The sequence below is a fragment of the Mobula hypostoma genome, chromosome 28, assembly GCF_963921235.1.
Source record: "Mobula hypostoma chromosome 28, sMobHyp1.1, whole genome shotgun sequence".
NCBI lineage: Eukaryota > Metazoa > Chordata > Chondrichthyes > Myliobatiformes > Myliobatidae > Mobula > Mobula hypostoma.
In genome coordinates, this window is record NC_086124.1 from 29792685 (window position 1) to 29815982 (window position 23298).

Consider the following 23298-nt stretch of genomic DNA (forward strand, 5'->3'; position numbering starts at 1 on the left):
ATTTGCGTTTCGCCGCTGCCCAGGATGAACTTGGAATATTATGGTCAGGTCTGGTCGTCTCGTTATAGGAAGGGTGTGGAAGCTTTAGAGAGGGTGCAGAGGATGCTCTGTGGATTGGAGAGCGTGTCTTATGAGGATAGGTTGAGTGAGCTAGGCTTTTCTTTTTGGAGTGAAGGAGGGTGAAAGGTGACTTGATAGAGGTGTATAAGATGATAAAAGGCAAAGATTGTGTGGATAAGCCTTTTTCCCAGGGCAGCAACACCTAATATGAGAGCATAATTTTAAGATGTCTGGAGAAAAGTACAGCAGGAGATGACAGAGGGAGGATTTCTTTACACAGCGAGCGGTGATTGTGTGAACCACACTGCCGGGGCTGGTGTTAGAGATATTTATGAGACTCTCATGAGACATGGATGAGAGGAAAATGGAAGAGTATATGGGTTAGATCTTAGAGAAGGTTAAAAGTTTAGCATAACATCGTGTGCAAATGGGCCTGTAGTGTGCTGTGGTATTCTCCGTTCTATGAGAAGTTTGCACACCATCCCCATGTCATAGGAGACAGTCTGCTGCCCAACATGGCCATCCTGGGGGAAATGCCCACTGCCAGAGAGGCAGTGTCCGTGGAGGAAGGATTGCGCAGGGACGTTCCCTCTCACTGCCCGCCAAGAAAGGTCACAGAGCTGGCTTGTGAATTCTGACGATGAGGCAGAAGGATTTTGGCAATCTACTTGGCAATCTACAGGACGCACCCTGTCCTCTCCCACAAGACAACATGACAGAGAAATAGAATTAGGACTAGGATTCCAGGATTAGAATTCGTATACCTCCAGGATTAGAATTTGTATTCCTCTATCAAATCTCCTCCGCTCCAGGGAATAAAGTTCTAACCTATTCAATCTCTCCCTATAACTCAGGTTCTCAAGTCCCGGCAATATCCTTGTAAATTTTCTCTGTACTCCTTCAATCTTAATGATATCTTTCTTGCCGGTAGGTGACCGGAACAGGGAACAGCAGCTGTTATGTTCCGTGTTGACCGCTGCCTCACGGATCTCTGTCCGAAGACGTTTCTCTGCAGAAACTCTGAAGTCAGGACGAGGTTGCACTGGGTGGGACGCTAGTCAGAAGCAAAGCCAGGCCCACCCCTTTGCTGTTTCGGGACAGGAGAGACCTCAGCATGTAGTCACACTTGGTGTGTATGTGGCCGTCACCCACGTCCAGAGCTATACCTGTATCGGGGTCGGGGGCTTCCTCGGGCCTGGCAGCGGAGGCTCACCCTCTTTGCCTCCTCGCCGGCCGCGATGGTCAGCTCCTGCGGTTCGTGAACAAACGCCGGCCCGCGCTCCTCCAGGTCATCTGCGGGAAAAGCAAGAGTCGCCGTGGCGGTTACCCTGGCGACGGTAAGCGGCAGCAACACCCCACAACGCTGGGCCGGGGACCTGTCCTGCGGGAGGGCGGGAGTGCGAAGAGGGTGGTGGGATTGGTCAGGGAGGTACGGAATGGGGGAAGGAGAAATGAGAGAGACAGATAGGGGAAGTGAAGGCAGTGAGTGTGAGAGAGAGAGACACACACACAGAATGTGTGTGTCACAGACAGAGGCAAAGAGGGAAAGACGGAGACAGAGTGAAAGACAGCATGAGTGTGTATGAGAGAGAGAGAAAGAGATTGAGAATAAGAGATTGTAGGTGTGTGTATGCGTGAAAGAGACAGAGATACACACACACACAGACAGGCACACAAAGGGCAGTGGAGGGCAAGGGTGGGGGTGGGGGTGGGAGAGATCGATGGCGAGTACAGTGGGGAGGGAGGACATGAGATGAGAGGGAAGGAAAGATGGAGAGGGGAACGTTGAGAGAAGTTGCCAATGCTCTGGTTAGACCACACTTGGTGGATTGTCTGGTTGCCTCATTATAGGAAGGATGTGGAAGCTTTAGAGAGGGTGCAGAGAAGAACTACCCACCCCCACCCCCCAGGATGCTGCCTGGATTAGAGAGCAAGTCTTATGAAGACAGGGCTGTCAGAATAAAAGGCAAGGATTCGGGAGACCCTGGTTAAGGAAAAAAGGAGGTGCTTAGCAGATTTAGGCAGGCCGAAACTGGAGGAGGATGCAGAATTCAATTGAGAATACGAATAAGAAAGAAATCAGAAAGGCTAAAAGAAGGCATGAGGTTACTTTAGCACAGGGGTCCCCAACCTTTTTTGCCCCGCGGATCGGTTTAATATTGACAATATTCTTGCGGACCGGCCGACCTGGGGTGGCGGTGGGGTGTTCAAGTGGGGTTAAACTCACCTCAACATGTCTTTTACAGTTCGGGTTGCCAACTTTCTCACTCCCAAATAAGGGACAAAAGTAGCAGTCAAATCCAAATCCTGGGACACTTTACCCCAGGAAAGACTACCATGACTATGAAGCCTTGCGCAGGCACCTGTGTGCGCATGCGCGTACGTACCAGTTTTCTCCCCCCACAAATCGGTTTTACCTTCATCTTCCCGACTATATTGTACGTACGTTATTTCTACTTTATATAGACTGTGTATTTATCATATCATTCCTGCTTTTACTGTATGTTAGTGTTATTTATTTTCGGTTTTATGTGTTATTTGGTATGATTTGGTAGGTTATTTTTTGGGTCTGGGAACACTCAAAATTTTTCCCATATAAATCAATGGTAATTGCTTCTTCACTTTACGCCATTTCGGCACGAAAGGTTTCATAGGAACGCTCTACCTTAGCGGGGGAAATACGGGACAAGGGCGGTCACGTCTGGGACAAACCAATTTAGCCCAATATACGGGATGTCCCAGCAAATACGGAACAGTTGGCAACCCTATGTTCAAGTTCAACAGTGCGTGACAGGGAATGAGGAAAGGTGCAGCTGACTCATATCGTTTCCTCACGGCCCGGTAGCACATGCTCTGCGGCCTGATGGTTGGGGACCGCTAATCTAGCAAACAAGGTGAAGGAGAATCCTAAGGGTTTCTACGGATATATTCCAAGCAAAAGGATAACAAGGGGACAAAATTGGTTCTCTGGAAGATCAGAATGATAAACTATGCATGGAGTCAAAAAAGATGGGAGAGATCTTAAGTGGATGTTCTCCACCTGCATTTACTCAGGAAACGGACAGAGTCTGGATGTGAGAGAAAGCAGCAGTGACCATATACAGACTACAAAAGAGAAGGTGCTTGCTGCCTTAAGGAAATTTAGGGTGGATAAATCCCCAGGGCCTGACAAGGTTTTCCCTTGAATCCCGTGGGAGGGCAGTGCAGAAACTGCACGGGCTCTAGGAGAGATATTTAAAACATCCTTAGCTATGGGTGAGGTGTTGGAAGACTGGAGGATAATCTTTAAGATTATCTAGAAATAGACCGGAAAGTTATAGGCCGGTGAGCCTGACATCAGCAATGGAAAGTTATTGGAAGGTACTTAAGGAACCGGGTATATGAGTACTTGGATAGACGGACTGATTAGGGAGACTCAACATGGCTTTGTGCGTACTAAATTGTAGCTAACCAATCTTAAAGAGTTTTTTTTTGAGGAGGTTACCAGGGAAGTTGATGAAGGCAAGGCAGTGGATATTGTCTACATGGACTTCTGCAATGCATTTGACAAGATCCGCACAGGAGGTTGGTCAGGAAAGTTCAGCAACTCAGCATTCAGGATGAGGTAGTAAATTGGATTAGACATTGGCTTTGTGGGAGAAGTCAGAGAGTGGTAGTAGATGGTTGTCTCTCTGACCTGAGGCCTGTGACTAGTGGAATGCCTCAGGGATCGGTATTGGGTCTGTTGTTGTTTGTCATCTATATCAGTGATCTGGATGATAATGTGGTTAACTGGATCAGCAAATTTGCAGACTACAAGATTGGGGGTGTAGTGGACAGTGAGGAAGACTGTGAGGAAGAGCTTGCAGTGGGATCTGGACCAGTTGAAAAATGGCAGATGGAATCTAATGCAGACAAGTGCGAGGTTTTGCACTTCAGTCGGACCAACCAGGGTAGGTCTTTCACAGTGAATGGTAGGGCACTAAAGAGTATGGTAGAACAAAAGGATCTGGGAATACAGGTCCATAATTAATTGAAAACGGCATCACATGTAGATAGGGTCGTAAAGAAAGCTTTTGGCACATTGGCCTTCATCAATCAAAGTACTGAGTACAGGAGATGAGATGTTATGGCGAAGTTGTATAAGACATTGATGAGACCTAATTTGGAGTATTGTGTGCAGTTTTTTGCCCACCTACAGGAAAGATGTAAATAAGGTTGAAAGAGTATGGAGAAAATTTACAAAGATGTTTCCAGGACTGGAGGACCTGAGTTAAAAGGAAAGATTGAATAGGTTAGAACTTTATTCCTGGAGTATAGAAGACTTTGAGGAGATTTGATAGAGGTATAAAAAATTATGAGGGGTACAGATATGATAAATGTAAGCAGGTTTGTTCCACTGAGGTTGGGTGAGACTACAACTAGAGGTCATGGGTCAAAGGTCAAGGTGAAAAGTTTAAGGGGAACTTCTTCACTCAGAGGGTCGTGCGAGTGTGGAACGAGCTAGCAGTACAAATGGTGGATTGGATGAGTACATGGAGGGCATGGTCCAGGTGCAGGCCAATGGAACCAGGCAGATTAATGGTTCAGCATGGACAAGATGGGCCGAAGGGCCTGTTTCTGTACCACAGTGCTCTATGACTCTGTGGTAGGTTGAGTGAGCTAGGACTTTTCTCTTTGGAATGGAGAGGATGAGAGGTGACTTGACGGAGGTGTGCTGAGGCAGAGATCGAGTGGATAGCCATAGACCTTTTCCCAGGCCAGAAATGGCTAATACACAGGGTCAAAACATTAATGTGATTGGAAGAAGGTATGGGGGGGGGATGTTAGAGGTAAGTTTTTACATAGAGAGTGCTGGGTGTGTGGAACACAGTGCTAGAGGCAGATTCATTAGGGAAACCGAGAGCACGTAATGGGACGGTGTGGAGGGAGCTTCACTCTGTGTCTGACCCTGGGAGTGTGTGATGGGACGGTGGGGAGGGAGCTTCACTCTGTGTCTGACCCCGGGAGTGTGTAATGGGACGGTGTGGAGGGAGTTTCACTGTGTCTGACCCCGGGAGTGTGTGATGGGACGGTGTGGAGGGAGTTTCACTCTGTGTCTGACCCCGGGAGTGTGTGATGGGACGGTGTGGAGGGAGCTTCACTCTGTGTCTGACATGTCTGGCCCTGCCCCGAGTCCTTGGTCTTTGTCTAACAGTTTGAAAGGTTTGAGACAGCACTCTCAATCAGTCTGGAATCTCAAACAGACTTCAGTAAGAGTTAATTTGAATCATATATCATGGTACGTGACAAAATGCAGATTTAAAACCAATAGCCGCTTCCTGAAATCACAATCCCAGCAATATCTTGGGCTTTCCTCTTTGGAGTGAAGGGGTTGTGAAATGACGTTGGAGTGAATGGGTTGCAAGGTGACTTTGAAGTGAAGGGGTTGCTAGGTGACTTGATGGAGCTGTACAAGACGATTAGAAGCAGAGATCGAGTGGACAGCCAGAGGCTTTTTCCCAGGGCGGAAGTGGCTGATAAGGAGGCATTATTTTAAGGTAGTTGGTGGTGTTAGAGGTGGGTTTACAGATATAAAAATCTCGGCAGTTTAAATGGTTCTGCACAGACTGGATGGACCAAGGTTCCTGTTTTTGTGCTGTACTTCCCGTGACTCTGTGAGAAAGATGGGAGTGGTGGAACACGCTGCAGCGGATGGTGGAGAGGCAGATACATTTGTGACTTTTAACAGCCTTTTAGATAGGCACACGGATGAAAGCAAGATGGAGGACTAGGTTAGATTCATTGTGGGACACAGACCCTGTACTGCACCATCTTGTCCTATGTTCTATAAACATCTCAGAGACCTGACTTGCAGCTGTGGCTTTGTATGAGTAATCGGAACATATTTTGAATTGTTATAATTAAATTGACTCTCTGTGGATTAAGGGATTAAATGTGACAATTGAACACCTGGGGCACTTCTAATACTGTTAGATCCCTGTCAGTCCAGCACTGTGTCTGAATCACACGATGTTCCCCAACTCGCACAAACACCACAATTTCACTCCCCCTCCCAAAATGTCCCTGAAACCCCACCTTTCTCCCCCTAATATTTGGGCTGTTCAGAGACCCTGCAGTTTCTCTCTGCTCCCCAACGCCAGTCTGCGTACAATCCAGTCCAGTTTACAAGCCCCCCACCCCCACCGGTTTACAAACCAGAGCAATTTTATGGCACTCCCTGAAACACGTCCGGAACAGACACTCTAGCAATTTCATCCCATTCCCTAACAATCAAACCTGTACGTATACGCTGGCAATTTCACCCCGCACCCTAACATTCAGACTGAGCACATACCCTGACAATTTCACCCTGCGCCCTAACATTCGGCCTGAGCACATACCCTGACAATATCACCCCGCACCCTAACATTCAGACTGAGCACATACCCTGACAATTTCACCCCGCACCCTAACATTCAGACTGAGTACATACCCTGATAATTTCACCCTGCGCCCTAACAATCGGCCTGAGCACATACCCTGACAATTTCACCCCGCACTCTAACATTCAGACTGAGTACATACCCTGATAATTTCACCCTGCGCCCTAACATTCGGCCTGAGCACATACCCTGACAATTTCACCCTGCACCCTAACATTCAAACTGAGCACATACCCTGATAATTTCACCCTGCGCCCTAACATTCAGACTGAACACATACCCTGATAATTTCACCCACTCTCTAACACGGCCAACAACTATACCAACAATTTCATCCCTCTCCGAGCCCATATGTAGGATAAAAATTCCACGCATCATTGTGGGCCGAAGGGCCTGTGTTGTGCTGTAATGTTCTGTGAGTTAGTGAAGTTTTTCACTCTACCTGACCCTCACTGATTCCCTGAACTTGACGTTGGGAGACTCAGATTTGGTATGTCATCAAAGACTCCTGCAGATGGAGAGCATTCTGACTGGTTGCCATCACTGTCTGGTGAGGAGGGGACACTCCATATGATCGGAGAAGCACCAGCGAGTTGTAAGCTCCTTCATGGGCACTAGCCTCCTGCCAGCGAAGACATCTTCAAAAGTGATGTCTCAGAAAGGCCCCTGACACAGAGATCACACAGGCCCTGCAGCTTCACTCTCTGACTCTCCTTAGCTCCCACACAGCCTGCTGTCCGGCCGTCAGCAAATCTCACAACCCGGCACTGTGTCTTCAGTGTAACTGGGGGAACGAGCTGGGATCCTTCACCATCCTACAGACCAGAAAGCCCCTGGTGTGAAGAGCAATCTCATTAAAACCTACCAAATTTTGAAAGGCCTAGATAGAGTGGACGTGGAGAGGGTGTTTCCTATTCTAGGCCCCAGAGAACTCTGCCTTAGGTGAGGAGGAATTTCTTTAGCCAAAGCGTGATGAATCTGTGGAATTCATTGCCACAGATGGCTGTGGAGGCCAAGTCTTTGGGTATATTGAAAGCAGAGGGTGATAGGTTCTTGATAAGTCAGGGTGTCAAAGTTTACAGGGAGAAGGCAGGAGAATGGGTTCCTACAGCTGTGATGGAATGGCAGAAGACACTCAATGGGCCAAATGGCCTAATTCTGCTCCTATGTCTAATGGTCTTGTGGAAATGGGATCAGCGACCCTGGCCCCGGGTTCGGGTGAAGGGAGGATAGAGCCGACTGGTTCGAACGCACCAGTTCTCAAGGTCAAAGGGGTTGATATCATGTGCCTGTGACTGCACAGACAGAATATTCGCCTGGCAGAGTGTCTCGACGGGGGAGAGGGGGTAGGATCCTGAGACCCAGGATGTGCCGGGGCTGAAGGTCAAGGGTTAACACCAACACACACGGAGTGACGGTTATTTACATTGACAGACACACACACATCACTCACACATAGTGTCACAGACACACACATACACACATATACACACACACACACACACACACACACAGAGTGACAGTCATTTACATTGACAGACACACACACATCACTCACACAAAGTGTCACAGAGACACACACATACACACACAGAGTGACAGTCATTTACATTCACACACACACTCTCACACAGTATCACAGAGACACACACAAACACAAACACACAGCATGTCACACAAAAACACAGTCTGGAGTGCACACATCTGCAACACACGGACAAATTTGCATCCTCAGAACGAGAATCAGGTTTAATATCACCGGCCTACAGCATGTTGTGACGTTTGTCAACTTAGCGACAGCCCAACATTGCAATACATGATAATAGAGAGAAAAAAATTGAAAGTAAAAGTTGTGCATTATATAGTTAAATTAAAAATAGTGCAAAACCAGGAATAATATAAAAACAAAAAAAAGTAGTGAGGTAACATACATCAAAGTTGCTGGTGAACGCAGCAGGCCAAGCAGCATCTATAGGAAGAGGCGCAGTTGACGTTTCAGGCCGAGACCCTTCGTCAGGACTAACTGAAGGAAGACGAAGGGTCTCGGCCTGAAACGTCGACTGCGCCTCTTCCTATAGATGCTGCTTGGTCTGCTGCGTTCACCAGCAACTTTGATGTGTGTTGCTTGAATTTCCAGCATCTGCAGAATTCCTGTTGTTTGCATTTAAAAAGTAGTGAGGTAGTGTTCATGGGTTCAGTGTCCATTCAGAAATCAGATGGCAGAGGAGAAGAAGCTGTTCCTGAATCACTGAGTGTGTGTACCTCCTCCCTGATGGTAACAATGTAAATATGTCATGTTCTGGGTGATGGGGACCTCAATAATGGACATCGCCTTTCGGAGGCACTGCTCCCTGAAGGTGTCTTGGTTACTACGGAGGCTGGTACCCAAGATGGAGCTGGCTAATTTTACAACTTTCTGCAGCTTCTTTCAGTCCTGTGCAATAGCTCCCCCGCCCCAATACCAGACAGTGATGCAGCCTGTCAGAATGCTCTCGCAGTACATCTGCAGAGGTTTTCAAGTGTTTTAGTCGACCAACCAAATCTCCTCAAACTCCTAATGAAATATAGTCGCTGTCTTGCCTTCTTTATAGCAGCATCGATATGTTCATTCCCACACAATCAGACACATACAGGCTCCCACACACAGACATATACAAACACAGGTACAAGCATATACTGATTTCTACATATGTTCCAACACACACATACAGAGCGGAGGGAGCTTCACTCTGTGTCTGACCCCGGGAGTGTGTGATGGGACGGTGTGGAGGGAGCTTCACTCTGTTTCTGACCCCGGGAGTGTGTGATGGGACGGTGTGGGGGGAGATTCACTCTGTGTCTGACCCCGGGAGTGTGTGATGGGACGGTGTGGAGGGAGATTCACTCTGTGTCTGACCCCAGGTGTGTGTGATGGGACGGTGTGGAGGGAGATTCACTCTGTGTCTGACCCCGGGAGTGTGTGATGGGACGGTGTGGAGGGAGATTCACTCTGTGTCTGACCCCGGGAGTGTGTGATGGGACGGTGTGGAGGGAGATTCACTCTGTGTCTGTCCCTGTGGGATGGTGTGAGGGGAGCCTGAGTCTGTGCATGACCTATGCCGCCTGTGTTGGCCGTAGCTCCCTGTGCCTCTGGCCTCACGTTCTGCCCGCGGCTGTGATCTACCTGTGAGGATGGACGTGACAGACATCAGCAAGAGGAGTTTCCATGATGTCGCCATGCTTGGTGGCTTCCCGGGCTCGTTCTGGTCTTCAACCGTCAGGCTGCTGGAGTTAGAGCTGAGGGCCGAGGGCTTTCACCAACCGTGGCAGTGTTGATGGTCCCTTTGTGGAGAGAGAGAGAGAGAGAGAGAATGTCAGATACTGTGCGGCTGACTGTCTCAGTACTGTTGTTGCTGAAGACACTAGGTGCCGGCAAAGATCAGTGTACAAGCAAGGAGACTTCTCCTCAGGGCTGTCCTGCGCCTACCTCCGTCTCTTCCACACACACAGTCACTCTCTCTCACACACACACACACACACACACACACACACACACACACACACTCACATACATACACACACTCACACAGGCACACACTCACTCACACACAGACACACACACAGTCACTCTCACACACAGTCACTCACACACACTCACTCGCCCAGGCACACACTCACTCACACACACACACTCACACATACACACACACTCACTCACTCACTCACACACACAGACACACACACCCACTCGCACAGTCACACACTCACACACACACACACACTCACTCACACACACACTCACACTCATTCACACACACTCACTCACTCACACACACGCCTGTAAGTGAGAGAGTGTGTAGACGGTGTGAGTGTCTGTATGCTGGGGAGCAGATGATCATGTCGGGCGTGCGTGTGTCTTTTAGAGTGGCGTGTGTATGTGTAACTGTGTGTGAGAGAGAGACAGAGAGAGAAACAGACAGACATGCACACAGAGTCAGAGAGAATGAGAGAGAGACACACACACACTGTGAGAGCAGCACGGTGAGAAACGGGGAGCAAGCAGGGCGTGAGGCAGAGGGGGTGAAGGAGAGTCACTTTGTGTGGACTAATGTACAGGAGGTGGCATGCTGTCGCTATGGAGATGGAGCAGGATGGACGTGATCACTCACTGTCCAACGACAATGAATATTTAATATCTTAATTTCAGAGGCCTTTAACAGATTTTTGTCCTGTGGAGGAAGAGTTTTCCTGAGCAGAGGTACCTGACAGTTCTGACTCATTTCCCAGCCTGTCTCCTTTACAAATGCTGCAGCTCACAGCTTGCTGTTGGAACGGATGCCTCTTCCAGCATCAGACTGGGCAGACGGCCGGGGAGACTGATTGATCGCTGGCCAATCCTCATCTCCTGTTCGCACCCCTCCGCCTCAAAATAAACCCGCCTGGCCTGACCTGCGTCAGTGACCTGGCAGTCTCGGGGCCGGGGTCTGCCGGCCAGCACAGGGCAGGTCTCCCAGGGGCAGTCACCGAGGACGGGATGGGGAAAATACAGGCCAGCCCCATCACCAGCTCTGTTCTGCACAGTTCCACCGGACAACCATGAACAGCAAAATTCAACAACTCCACACCAGCCCGGAGGAGGATCAGTGATGGGTACAAAACACAAACAGATAGCCAGATATACCCCCCTCCCCACACACACACACACACACACACCTAGCCAGACACACTATATATCTATAGCCTAAGACTTTTACACAATACCGTATATGCCATTCTGGAGTATTGCATTCAGTTCTGGTCTCCCCACTACAGGAAGGATGTTGAGGCTTTGGAGAGGGGGCAGAAGAGGTTTACCAGGATGCTGCCTGGTGTAGAGGGCAAGTGCTATCACGAGAGGCTGGACAAACTTGGGTTGTTTTCTGTGGAGTGTCAGAGGCTGAGGGGAGATCTGATAGAGGTTTACAGGATTAGGAGAGGCACAGATAGAGTAGACAGGGAGTGAGTATCTGTTTCCCAGGGTAGGAATGTCTAATACCAGAGGGCATGCATTGAAGGTGAGAAGGGGTAGGATCAAAGGGGATATGAGGGGTAAGTTTTTGCTCAGAGAGTGGTTGATGCTTGCAATACGATGCCTCATATGGTAGTAGAGGCAAAGACATTAGAGACTTTAAGAGGCGTTTGGATGGGCACATGGATGTGAGGAAGATGGAGGGATAATGATGTTGTGTAGGTAGGAGGAATTAGTGTTTGTGTGGCTTGAGTTACTTTGTAGCGGGTTTAGCACAACATTGTGGGCCGAAGGGCCTGCTCTCATGTTGTACTCTTCTATGTTCTATATTATGCCATTCCAGTTAGCGAACAAGACTTAATACTACTGAGCTAATACTTTTATTTCTATTTCCCAACTGTTTTAGCCAATACAAAGTCTCAGGCACACTAGCAACATGTATGTGCCTAAGATTTTGCCCAGTTCTGTAGAGAGACAGACAGACACAAAGGGAGATAGCTACAAACAAAAACACACACACAGACAGAGGTAAGCCAGACACACATACACATAGATACACACACACAAAGACAGAGACTGACAAAGACAGCTGGCACAAACACAGGCAGCCAGATACATTACGTACAGTCACACAAGCACATACGCACACATACGTAAAGTGAGACAGAAGTAAAGAGACAAAAGCTGATAGCTGCGAACACACACACACGGTATGCTCAGATAACCAGACACACACCTATACGCACATAAGCAGACGTACACAGAGGTGACCAGACACAGGCACACAGCCGCATCCTCGTGAGTGCCACAGACAGCGAGAGAGTGAGAGGGAGGGAAGGAAAGTGAGGGAGTACTCCAGTCAACGGGACGGAGGAAACTCTCACTGCTGCCGTTGGAGGTTCCCACCTGCTTCATGAGCAGGGTAAGCTGCGTCAACGATGACTACCGCCCAGTAGCACACACGTCTACCGTGATGAAAGTGATTCTGGGATTGAAAGGCTTGTCATGTTTGGTGGCTCTGGGCCTGTATTCAGTGGAACTCAGAAGAACGAGGGGTGACCTCAATGAAACCTACTGAATGGTGAAAGGCCTTGACAGAGTGGATGTGGGGAGGATGTTTCCTGTGTTGGGAGAGTCTAATACCAGAGGATGCAACCTCCAAGTAGAATGGAGAGGCATTTCTTTAGGCAGAGAGTGATGAATCTGTGGAATCCTTTGCCACAGGCATCTGTGAAGACCAAGTCTTTATGTATACTTAGGGCAGAGGTTGATAGGTTCTTAATCAGTCAGGGCATGAAAGGATGTAGGGAGAAGGCAGGAGGCTAGGACTGAGAGGGAAAATGGATCAGCCATGATGAAATGGCGGAGCAGACTCGATGGGCCAAATGGCCTAATTCTGCTCCTACATCGTGTGATCTTGCTAGAATCAACTCTTGCCTGAGCAAAGACCTGGAACCCATTGCAGTTTGTCTATGGCCACAATAGGCCTACAGTGGATGAAATCCCTTTGGCTCTTCACTCAGCTGGCCAACAGCCAGACCCACGCCAGGGTGCTGCCTATTGATCCCAGTCAGTATGGATCGGAAATTACGCCTCCTCCTTACTGACGACACCGGCACACGTCAAGGATGCGTGCTTAGCCCACTGACGTACTCTCGACACTCATGACTGCGAGGCTGAAACACCATCGATAAGTTCACCGACGACACCAGCAGAACCTCAGATGGTGGTGAGACAGAGGCGTACTGGAGCGAGGTGTGCCGGTCACTCGAGTGGAGTTGCAATGGCAACCAAGACCAAGGAACTGCTGGCAGACTTCAGGAAAGGAAAGGCAGGAGAACACCCCGTTGACTGAGGGGTCAGGGGCAGAAAGGGTGAGTGGCTTCAAGTCCCTAGAGGACCTATCCCGCACCCAACACATTGATGCAATCAAAGAGAAAGCACTTCATTTGGAGTTTGGGGATACTTGGTACGTCACCAAAGACTCGTAGGTTTCTGTGGACGTGCAGTGAAGAGCGTTAGGGACTGGTTGCGTCTTGGCCTGGTACGGAGAGCCCGTTGCACAGGATCGCAAGAGGCTGCAGAGGGTTGTAGTCTCGGCCAGCTCCATCGCGGGCGCAATCCTCCCCACCATCGAGAACATATTGAAGAGGCAGTGCTTCAAGAAGGTAAGTCCTCATCTCACCGTCCGGGACATGCCCTCTTCTCATTCCCACCATCAGGGAGGAGGTACAGGAGTCTGAAGGTGCACCCTCAATAGTTCAGGAACAGTTTCTTCTCTGAAATCAGGTTTGCCAATGGTCCATAAACCCGTGAACAGTAGCTCATTGCAACACACAAAATGCTGGAGGAACTCAGCAGGCCACGCAGCATCGATGGGAAAGGGTACCGTTGATGTTTCGGGCCGAGACCCTTTTTTCCCCCAATCCACACTGGTTCATCTGTGATAGACTGGGCTATGACCAGCACTATTTTCATGATTGTTGATTTTGCAATATTATTTATTTTGTAATTTATAGCAATTTTATAGAGTCATAAAGCAGAGAACTGGTCTGTGACAAACTGCTTTTCTGCCCAATGCCATCGATTTTCACCTGCACTCTTTCAATGTTATTGATGTCTTTCCTGTCGGTAGGTGCACACAATACTCCAAATTCAGCCTCACCAAAATCTAATGCAACTTCAACATAACATCCCACACACCTGTATTCGGTATTTTGAATTATGAAGGCTAAAGCTCACTTCTGACCCAATCTGCAGAACTGTGCAAAAATATTAGGTACGCATAGCTGGGGAGCCCAAGACTTTTACACAGTCTCGAATTGGTCAACGTGGAGCTGAGGGTGCGTGGGAGCAAAGGACGTTGGGAATGGTGAGGCTGGAGCGCTCCGGGAGGACCGTGGGACAAGCGACAGAGAAGGAATGCCAGGGTTGGTGGGGGCGCACCCAGCCCTGAGACACCGGGCAAGGTCACTTGATTCCAAACGATTGGTTTATCCATTGTTACAGGATGTCTTTCTACTGCTACCCTCTCCTTTCCCTTCCCCTCTCCCAACCATGATTCCCCTCTCCCTGCTCCCTTCCCATTCTCAGTCCACAGAAGACACCCAATCTGAATCAGACTTCTCATCACTCACATAGGTCATGAAATTTGTTTTTTTTTGCAGCACATAAGATTTGTAAAACATAAAGTTACTACAGTACTGCACAAGAGTCATAGGCACCCTAGCTATATATCTATATTTATATGTATATCTATATCTAGGGTGCTTAAGACTCTACACTGCTGTACCTGTGAAGTCACTTTCAAACAATTCTGGATATGTATGCCCAGCAACACACATAAAAATTGTTGGTGAACACAGCAGGCCAGGCAGCATCTATAGGAAGCGGTACAGTCGATGTTTCGGGCCGAGACCCTTCGTCAGGACTAACTGAAAGAAGAGATAGTAAGAGATTTGGAATACCCAGATCTCCTCAGTGTGTGAGACCTACCCTAGAAAAGGATATACTGATGTTGGAGAGAGTTCAAAGAAGATTTACGAGGATGATTCCTGGAATGGAGGGGCTAACATATGAGGAGCGTCTGTCGGCTCTTGGATTGTATTCATTATAGAAGAATGAGAGGGGATCTCATAGAGACGTTTCGAATGTTGAAAGGGTTGGACAGAGTAGATGTGGAAAGGTTGTTTCCCTTGGTGGGTGAGTCTAGGACAAGAGGCCATAGTCTTAGAATTAGAGGGTACCCAGTTAAAACAGAGATGAGGAGAAATTTTTTTAGCCAGAGGGTCGTGGATTTGTGGAATTCGTTGCCACATATGGCTGTGGAGGCCCGATCATTGAGGGCGTTTAAGAAGGAGATTGACAGATATCTAATTAGTCAGGGTATCAAGGGATATGGGGAAAAAGCCGGAAATTGGAACTAGCTGGGTGAATAGTTTAGCTCATGGGGGAGCTGCAGAGCAGACTTGATGGGCCGAATGGCCTACTTCTGCTCCTTTGTCTTGTGATCTTGTGGTTGGGCTGACCAAAGTGCAACGCCTCACACTTGCCTGCATTAAATTCCATCTGCTACTTCTCAGCTCATTTTTCCAGTTGATCAAGATCCCTCTGCGAACTCTAATGGTCTTCCTCACCATCCATTACAATCCTAATATTGGTGTTACCCGTAAATTTGCTGATCCAGTTAACCATGTTATCAGCCAGATCGTTGATACAGATGACAAACAGCAACGGCCCAGTACCGATCCCTGCGGCACCCCACCAGTCACAGGCCTCCGGTCAGAGAGACGACCGTCTACGACACTGTCTGGCTTCCCCGCGAAGCCAGTGCCTAATCCAATTTGCTACCTCATCCTGAATGCTGAGTGACTGAACCTGCTTGAAAAGCTTCCCTCGTGGGGCCTTGTCAAAGGTCAGGGTTAAAATCTTTGCCGCTGCCACAAAACTATAGATTTCACGCCGTGTAAAGCAGTGGCAATAAATCAGATTCGGATTCGGAATGGGAGATGAGCCGAGGGATGGTTCAGGTTGACCGAGAGGAGCCCATGCGCTTTCCTGACATTCACACATGGTTCACGCCTCACCCGCAGGTGTGGGATTTGTGAGTAACACAGTCAGCAGGGAACCAGATGAGATCAGTGCTCTAAAAGTGCCCTGTTCTTCATTAGCATTAGCAAAGAGCAGGAGCTGTTACTGAGCCCTGAGGTAAAATGCCTGGAGGCGGTAGAACAAAGTGATCTGGGAATACTAAACCATAACTTCACAGGTGGATCGGGCTGTAGAGAGAGTATTTGCTACATTGCCTTTCGTTCGCTTGGCATTCAGGATGAGGTGGTAATTTGGATTAGACATTGGCTTTACAGAAACCAGACAGTAGTTGCCCCTCTGACAGGAAGCTCGTGACCAGTGGAGTGCCGCAGGGATCGGGGCTGGGTCTGTTGTTCACTGAGGGGTAGGAGAGAGAGGGGATGTCACTGAATTCTCATCGAAGGGAAGATTTGAACTTCTTCAGGGTAGGCATCCCTGGAAGAGATTTTGCAGTGCAGTCAAAGCACAAAGACAAGCAATTCTGCCAAAGCAACACACAGAAAATGCTGAAGAGTCTCAGCCCCGAAACGTTGACTGTTCACTCTTCTCCATAGATGCTGCCTGGCCTGCTGAGTTCCTCCAGCATTTTCTGTGTGCTGCTCGGGTCTGTTGCTGTTTGTCATCTACATCAACGATCTGGACGATAATGTGGTAAACCGGATCAGCAGATTTACGGGTAACACCGATATTAGGGTTGTAGTGGACAGTGAGGGAGACTACCAGAGTTTGCAGGAGGATCTGGACCAGCTGGGAAAATGGGCTGAGAAGTGGCAGGTGGAATTTAATGCAGACAAGTGTGAGGTGTTGCACACCTGGGGGACAAACCAGGGTAGGTTTTATACAGTGAACAGTAGAGCACTGAGGAGTGCGGTAGAACAAAGGGATCTGGGAACACCTATAAATAATTCCATGGAAATTGAGTTACAGGTACGTAGGTTCACAGAGAGAACTTTTGGCACATTGACCTTCATAAATCGACGTATTGAGTACAGGAGTTGAGCTGTTATGGTGAAGTTGTATAAAATGTTGGTGAGGCCTAGTGTTTGGAGCAATGCACGCCGTTTTGGTCACCTTCCTACAGGAAAGATGTAAGTAAGACTGAAAGAGTGCAGAGAAAATTTACAAAGGTGTTGCCAGGACTTGAGAAGCGGAGTTACAGAGAAAAGCTGAATAGATTCGGATTTTATGCCCTGGAGTGCAGGAGAATGTGGGGAAGTTTGGAACAGGTACACAGGATTATGAGGGGTATATATAGGGTTAATGCAAGCAGGCTTTTTCCACTGAGGTTGGGTGAGATGAGAACTTGAGGTCATGGGGTAAGGGTGAAGGGTGAGGGGGAACTTTGCCACTCAGAGGGTGGTGAGAGTGTGGAACGAGCTGCCGGTGAAAGTTGTGGATGCAGGTTTGATGACAATGTTGAAGAGAGGTTTGGATAAGTACATGGGATAGGAGGCCTATGGTCCCTGTGCTGTTCGATGGGACTAGGCAGAATAATAGTTCGGCATGGACTAGATGGGCTGAAGGGCTTGTTTCTGTACTGTGACTCTATGACTGGGTCACTTGCAGAAATTCTACATTCATTTATCCCCAGTGGACGTGGGAGCCAAGCCATTCAGTCATGCTCCCACTCCACCGTCCCACAGTGATACATCCCATAGAGACACTACTTCGCAGCCACAGAGATCCGAGTCCAATCCCGACCTCTGGCGCGCTGTCTCTGTGGAGTCTGCGTGTCTTCTCATCGCATCGCAACGACTCAGCTGGCCACTCTAAATTGCCGCACCCCTGGGTCGTGAAGGTGAGGGGCCAAATCTAGGGGTGGTTGGAGATGACCTCTTACTCGATGTCAGTAAGACCAAGGAGCTGACTGTTGAACTCAGGAGGAGGAAACCAGGGGTCCATTGAGGGATCAGAGGTGGGGAGGGTCAGCGGCTTCACGTTTTTCAGCATTATCATTTCCTGGGCCCAACACTTAAGTGCAGTTACGAAGAAAGCACAACAGAGTCTGTACTTCCTTAGAAGTTTGCGAAGATTCGGAATGACGTCTAAAACTTCGGCAAACTTCTATAGGTGTGTGGTGGAGAGTATACTGACTGGTTGCATCACTACCTGGTATGGAAACACCAATGCCCTTGAACGAAAATCCTTTAAAGGTAGTGGATACGGCCCAGTCTATCACGGGTAAAACCCTCCCCACCAGTGAGCGCATCTACATGGAGCACTGTCCCGGGAAAGCAGCATCCATCATCAGGGACCCCCACCACCCAGGACATGCTCTCTTCTCACTGCTGCCATCAGAAAGAAGATACAGGAGCCTCAGGGCTCACACCACCAGGTTCAGGAACAGTTATTACCCCTCAACCATCTGGCTCTTGAACCGAAGAGGATAACTTAATTTGCCCCATCACCGAACTATTCCCACAACCAACCTATGGACTCACTTTCAAGGACTTTTCATCTCATTTTCTCTATATTTACTGTTTATTTATTTGTTTTTTTTTCTTTCTTTTTGTATTTGCATAATTTGTTGTCTTTTGCACATGGATGTCCACCCTGTTGGTGCGGTCTTTCATTGATTCTATTATGGCTGTTGGATCTATTAGCATGCCCACAAGAACATGAAGCTCAGGGTTGTACATGGGTGACATACATGTAATTTAATAATAAATGTGGGCACGTGGCCAAGTGGTTAAGGCATTCGACGAGGGATCTGAAGGTCGCTAGTTCGAGCCTCAGCTGAGGCAATGTGTTGTGTCCTTGAGCAAGGCACTTAATCACACATTGCTCTGCGACAACACCGGTGCCAAGCTGTATGGGTCCTAATGCCCTTCCCTTGGACAACATCGGTGTCGTGGAGAGGGGAGACTTGCAGCCTGGGCAACTGCTGGTCTTCCATACAACCTTGCCCAGGCCTGCGCCCTGGAGAGTGAAGACTTTCCAGGCGCAGATCCATGGTCTCGCAAGACTAATGGATGCCTTTATGATTATTACTTTGAAATGATGGCAATGTGGGGAGTAATATAGAAATACTTGGGGAGGCAAGAACGAGAGGGGATAGGTTTGAGGGGAGAGTCTGAACAGGCAGCTGAGGAGTAACTGGTTTTATTTGCACAGAGGGTGATCCATATATGGCCCACGTAGGCAGAGGAAGTCAAAGTCAGTGTCTAAATAAATTACAACCAAGGTATGTATCTGTCACATATACGACCTAGAGATCCAGTTTCTTGCAGGTATTTACAGGAAAATAAAGAAGTACAATGGAATTTATGAAAACCATACAGAAACAAAGACTGACATACAAATTGCGATACTAACAACATAGCAAAGGTACTTGGGACAGGAAAGGATGAGTGGGATGTGGGCCAAGTGCAGACAAAAAGGTGGTACGGTTAGCACGACACTCTATAGCGCCAGTGATCGGGGTTTGATTGCCGCCGTTGTCTGTAACAAGCCTGTACGTTCTCCCTGTGACCGGGGGACTTTCCTGTGGCGGTCCAGTCTCCTCCCACATTCCAAAGAGGTACGGATTAGTAGGTTACTTAATTATACCATTAATTAATTGTAGCATTAATTAGTGTTAATTAATTGGAGCGTTCGTGATAAGTAATTAGCATTCGGTAATCACATTCATCAATCCTAGTGGCTAAAGTCGCACTTCACAGCGGCAGCAAGTGAGGTTCCGTTCCCGGCGCTCCCCCGTAAGGAGATTGCGCACTCTCGACGTGACCGCGTGGGTGCTCGGTTTCCTCGCGCAGTCCACTGATGTAGGGGTTAGGGGGCAGTGGGTCGTGGGCTTGACACGTTGGCGAAACTTGCGGGCTGCCCCCAGCACATCCTCAGGCTGTGTCGGTGGCCGATGCAAACGACGCATTTCACCCTACAGTACGGTTTCGATGCAAGTGTGGCAAAGTAAAGCCAGTCTTTCATCTCTTTAGATTCTGCAGGTGCTAGAAATCCGGAGCAACGCGGGCAAGACGCTGGAGGAACCCAGCAGGTCGGGCAGCCTCCATGGGAGAGGAATAAACCGTTGACGTCTCTTCAGGACTGAAAAGGAAGATGGCAGATGCCAGAATAAGAAGGTGTGGGGAGGGGAAGGAGTCCATGCTGGCAGGTAATATGTGAAGCCAAGTGAGGGGGGGGACGTAGGTGGGGGGGGGTTAAGAAGCTGGGAGGTGGTAGGTGGAAGAAAAAATCTGATGATGGACCATGGGTAAAAGGGAAGGAGGTGTGTGAAAGGTCATGTTTGACAAATCTTATTGAATTTTTTGACGAGGTTACTAGGAAAGTTGACGAGGGTAAAGCGGTGGATGTTGTCTATATGGACTTCAGTGAGGCCTTTGACAAGGTTCCACACGGAAGGTTGGTTAGGAAGGTTCAATCATTAGGTATTAATAGTGAAGTAGTAAAATGGATTCAGCGGTGGCTGGATGGGAGACGCCAGAGAGTGGTGGTGGATAACTGTTTGTCAGATTGGAGGCCAGTGACTAGTGGTGTGCCTCAGGGATCTGTACTGGGTCCAGTGTTATTTGTCATATACATTAATGATCTGGATGATGGGGTGGTAAATTGGATAAGTAAGTATGCAGATGATACTAAGATAGGTGGAGTTGTGGATAATGAAGCAGGTTTTCAAAGCTTGCAGAGAGATTTAGGCCAGTTAGAAGAGTGGGCTGAAAGATGGCAAATGGAGTTTAATGCTGATAAATGTGAGGTGCTACATTTTGATGGGACTAATCAAAATAGGACATACATAGTAAATGGTAGGGATTGAAGAATGCAGTAGAACAGAGGGATTTAGGGATAATGGTGCATAGTTCCCTGAAGGTGGAATCTCATGTGGATAGGGTGGTGAACAAAGCTTTTGGTATGCTGGCCTTTATAAATCAGAGCATTGAGTATAGGAATTGGGATATAATGTTGAAATTGTATAAGGCATTGGTGGCCAAATTTGGAGTACAGTATTGTGTACAGTTTTGGTCACCGAATTATAGGAAAGATGTCAACAAAATAGAGAGAGTACAGATAAGGTTTACTAGAATGTTACCTGGGTTTCATCACCTACGTTACAGAGAAAGGTTGAACAAGTTGGGTCTTTATTCTTTGGAACTTAGAAGGTTGAGGGGGGACTTGATAGAGGTATTTAAAATTATGAGGGGGATTGATAGAGTTGACGTGGATAGGCTCTTTCCATTGAGAGTGGGGGAGATTCAAACAAGAGAACATGAGTTGAGAGTTGGGGGGTCAAAAGTTCAGGGGTAACATGAGGGGAACTTCTTTACTCAGTGAGTGGTAGCTGTGTGGAACGAGCTTCCAGCAGAAGTGGTTGAGGCAGGTTCGATGTTGTCGTTTAAAGTTAAATTGGACAGGAAAGGAATGGAGGGTTATGGGCTGAGTGCAGGTCGGTGGGACTAGGTGAGAGTAAGAGTTCGGCACGGACTAGAAGGGCCGAGAGGGCCTGTTTCCATGCTGTAATTGTTATATGGTTATATGGAATGGGAAGGAAGTGATGGGCAGCTGAGGAGAAGGGGTGAGAGGGCAACCAGAATAGAGAATGGAAAAAGAGAAGGGAAGGGAGGGGTTAGAAATTACAGGAAGTTGGAGAAATTGGTGTTCACGCCATCAGGTTGGGGGCTACCTCACCCCTCCTTACTGGGTCTCACCTACCACGTGCCAGCTTGCAGTGCTTCCCCTTCTCCCATCTTATTCTGCCTTCCGACCCCTTCCTTTCCCGTCCTGATGAAGGGTCTCGGCCCAAAGCGTTGACTGTTTATTCAGCTCAATAGATGCTGCCTGACCTGCTGAGTTCCTCCAGCGGTTTGTGTGTGTGTGTGTGTGTGTGTTGCTCTGGATTTCCAGCATCTGCAGAATCTCTTTTAACAGAGAGAAACGGGCCAAGTTTCAGCAGCAGAGTTGGTGAGAAAGGGGTGGGGGGGAGAACAAAATGTTTGACAATGGGGTGAGACCAAACGTGTTGGCGTAGTGGCTGGAAGCAGATTATGTTTCTTTGAACACAGAGCAGGAACAGGCCCTTCAGCCCACTATGTGTGTGCTGAACAAGGCGCCCAATTAGACTGAGTCTCTTCCACCAGCACGAGGTCCATATCCCTCCCCTCTTTGCATATACATACGTCTGAAAGCCTCTGAAACACACCTCTACTGTATCTGACTTCATCATCTCCTCTGGCAGCCCATCCTAGGCCCCCACCATCCTGTGTTTAAAAAAAACTACCCCCCCCCACACACACACACACACACACACACACACACACACACACCTTCTTTGAATATGAACCCCTCCCAGCTGACTGTCTTATTTATGTATTTATTGAGTTACAGTGTGGAATAAGCCCTTCCGGCCCTTTGAGCCACGTTGCCTAGCAACCCCCAATTTAACCCTAGCCTAACCACGGGACAATTTACAATGACCACTTAACCTCCCAACTGGTACGTCCTTGGACTGAGAGAGGAAACCCATGCGGTCACGGGGAGAACGCACCAATTCCTTACAGGCAGTGGCGGGAACTGAACCCGGGTCGCCTGTACCGTAAAGCGTTATGCTAACCACTGCGCTACCGTGCCGCCCCATCTATGCTCTGCATAATTTTTTTCTTTTTGTCTTTTTTTTTTGGCGTGTGCCTGCTTGCGTGCGCGCGCGTCTGTGCGTCCGTGATGATGTCTCTTTCATGGCTTTTTACAAGGCTCAGAGAGCGAGAGAGAGACTGTGTGGCTCGCCACTCCTCACACAGTCATTTTCGCAGTATTTTTCCCTTTATTTTACCAGGTCGAGTTGCGATCTCGACACTCAACCCGGCACGGATGGAAAGCCTGCTCAGGAGTGGACCCGGCTGGGTTCGAACCGGGAACCTCCGCTCCCGGGTCCGGCGCCGATGTCACTGTGCCACCAGCCGGCCCACTTTGCATAAAAATCTAAGACAGTGGTGGGGGTTGAAATCTGATGACTGGTGTTGCAATAGCATTAGGCTGGTCACAACGCTACCGCGCTGTTTGTGATCTGCGGAGGTCATGAGGAAAGGAGCAGAATTAGGGCATTTGGCCCATCGACTCTGCTCCGCCATTCCATCATGGCTGATTTACTATCCCTCTCAACCCCATTCTCCTGCCTTCTCCCCGTAACCTTCAGCGTCCTTAGGGCGACACAGTGGTTAGCGCGACGCTTTACAGTTCCAGCGACCCGCCGCTGTCTGTAAGGAGTTTGTACGCTCTCACCGTGACCGTGTGGGTTTCCTCCGGGAGCTC

At 48.5% G+C, this 23298-nt stretch overlaps 1 protein-coding gene across 4 annotated transcripts in view; it reads right to left on the reverse strand.

Moving 5' to 3' along the window:
- LOC134339065 (contactin-5-like) overlaps positions 1–23298 on the reverse strand; it is a 103846-nt gene that overhangs the window by 73489 nt on the left and 7059 nt on the right. For 3 of the 4 annotated variants that reach the window (XM_063035349.1, XM_063035348.1, XM_063035351.1), the window contains exons 3-4: positions 9628–9785; positions 1227–1353 (exon numbers count right to left, since the gene is read on the reverse strand). In XM_063035349.1, coding sequence (XP_062891419.1) covers positions 1227–1353; positions 9628–9682 — 182 coding nt within the window. In that variant the 5' untranslated portion in view covers positions 9683–9785. The remainder of the gene's footprint in view (positions 1–1226; positions 1354–9627; positions 9786–23298) is intronic. The other variant, XM_063035350.1, reaches the window with a different exon arrangement.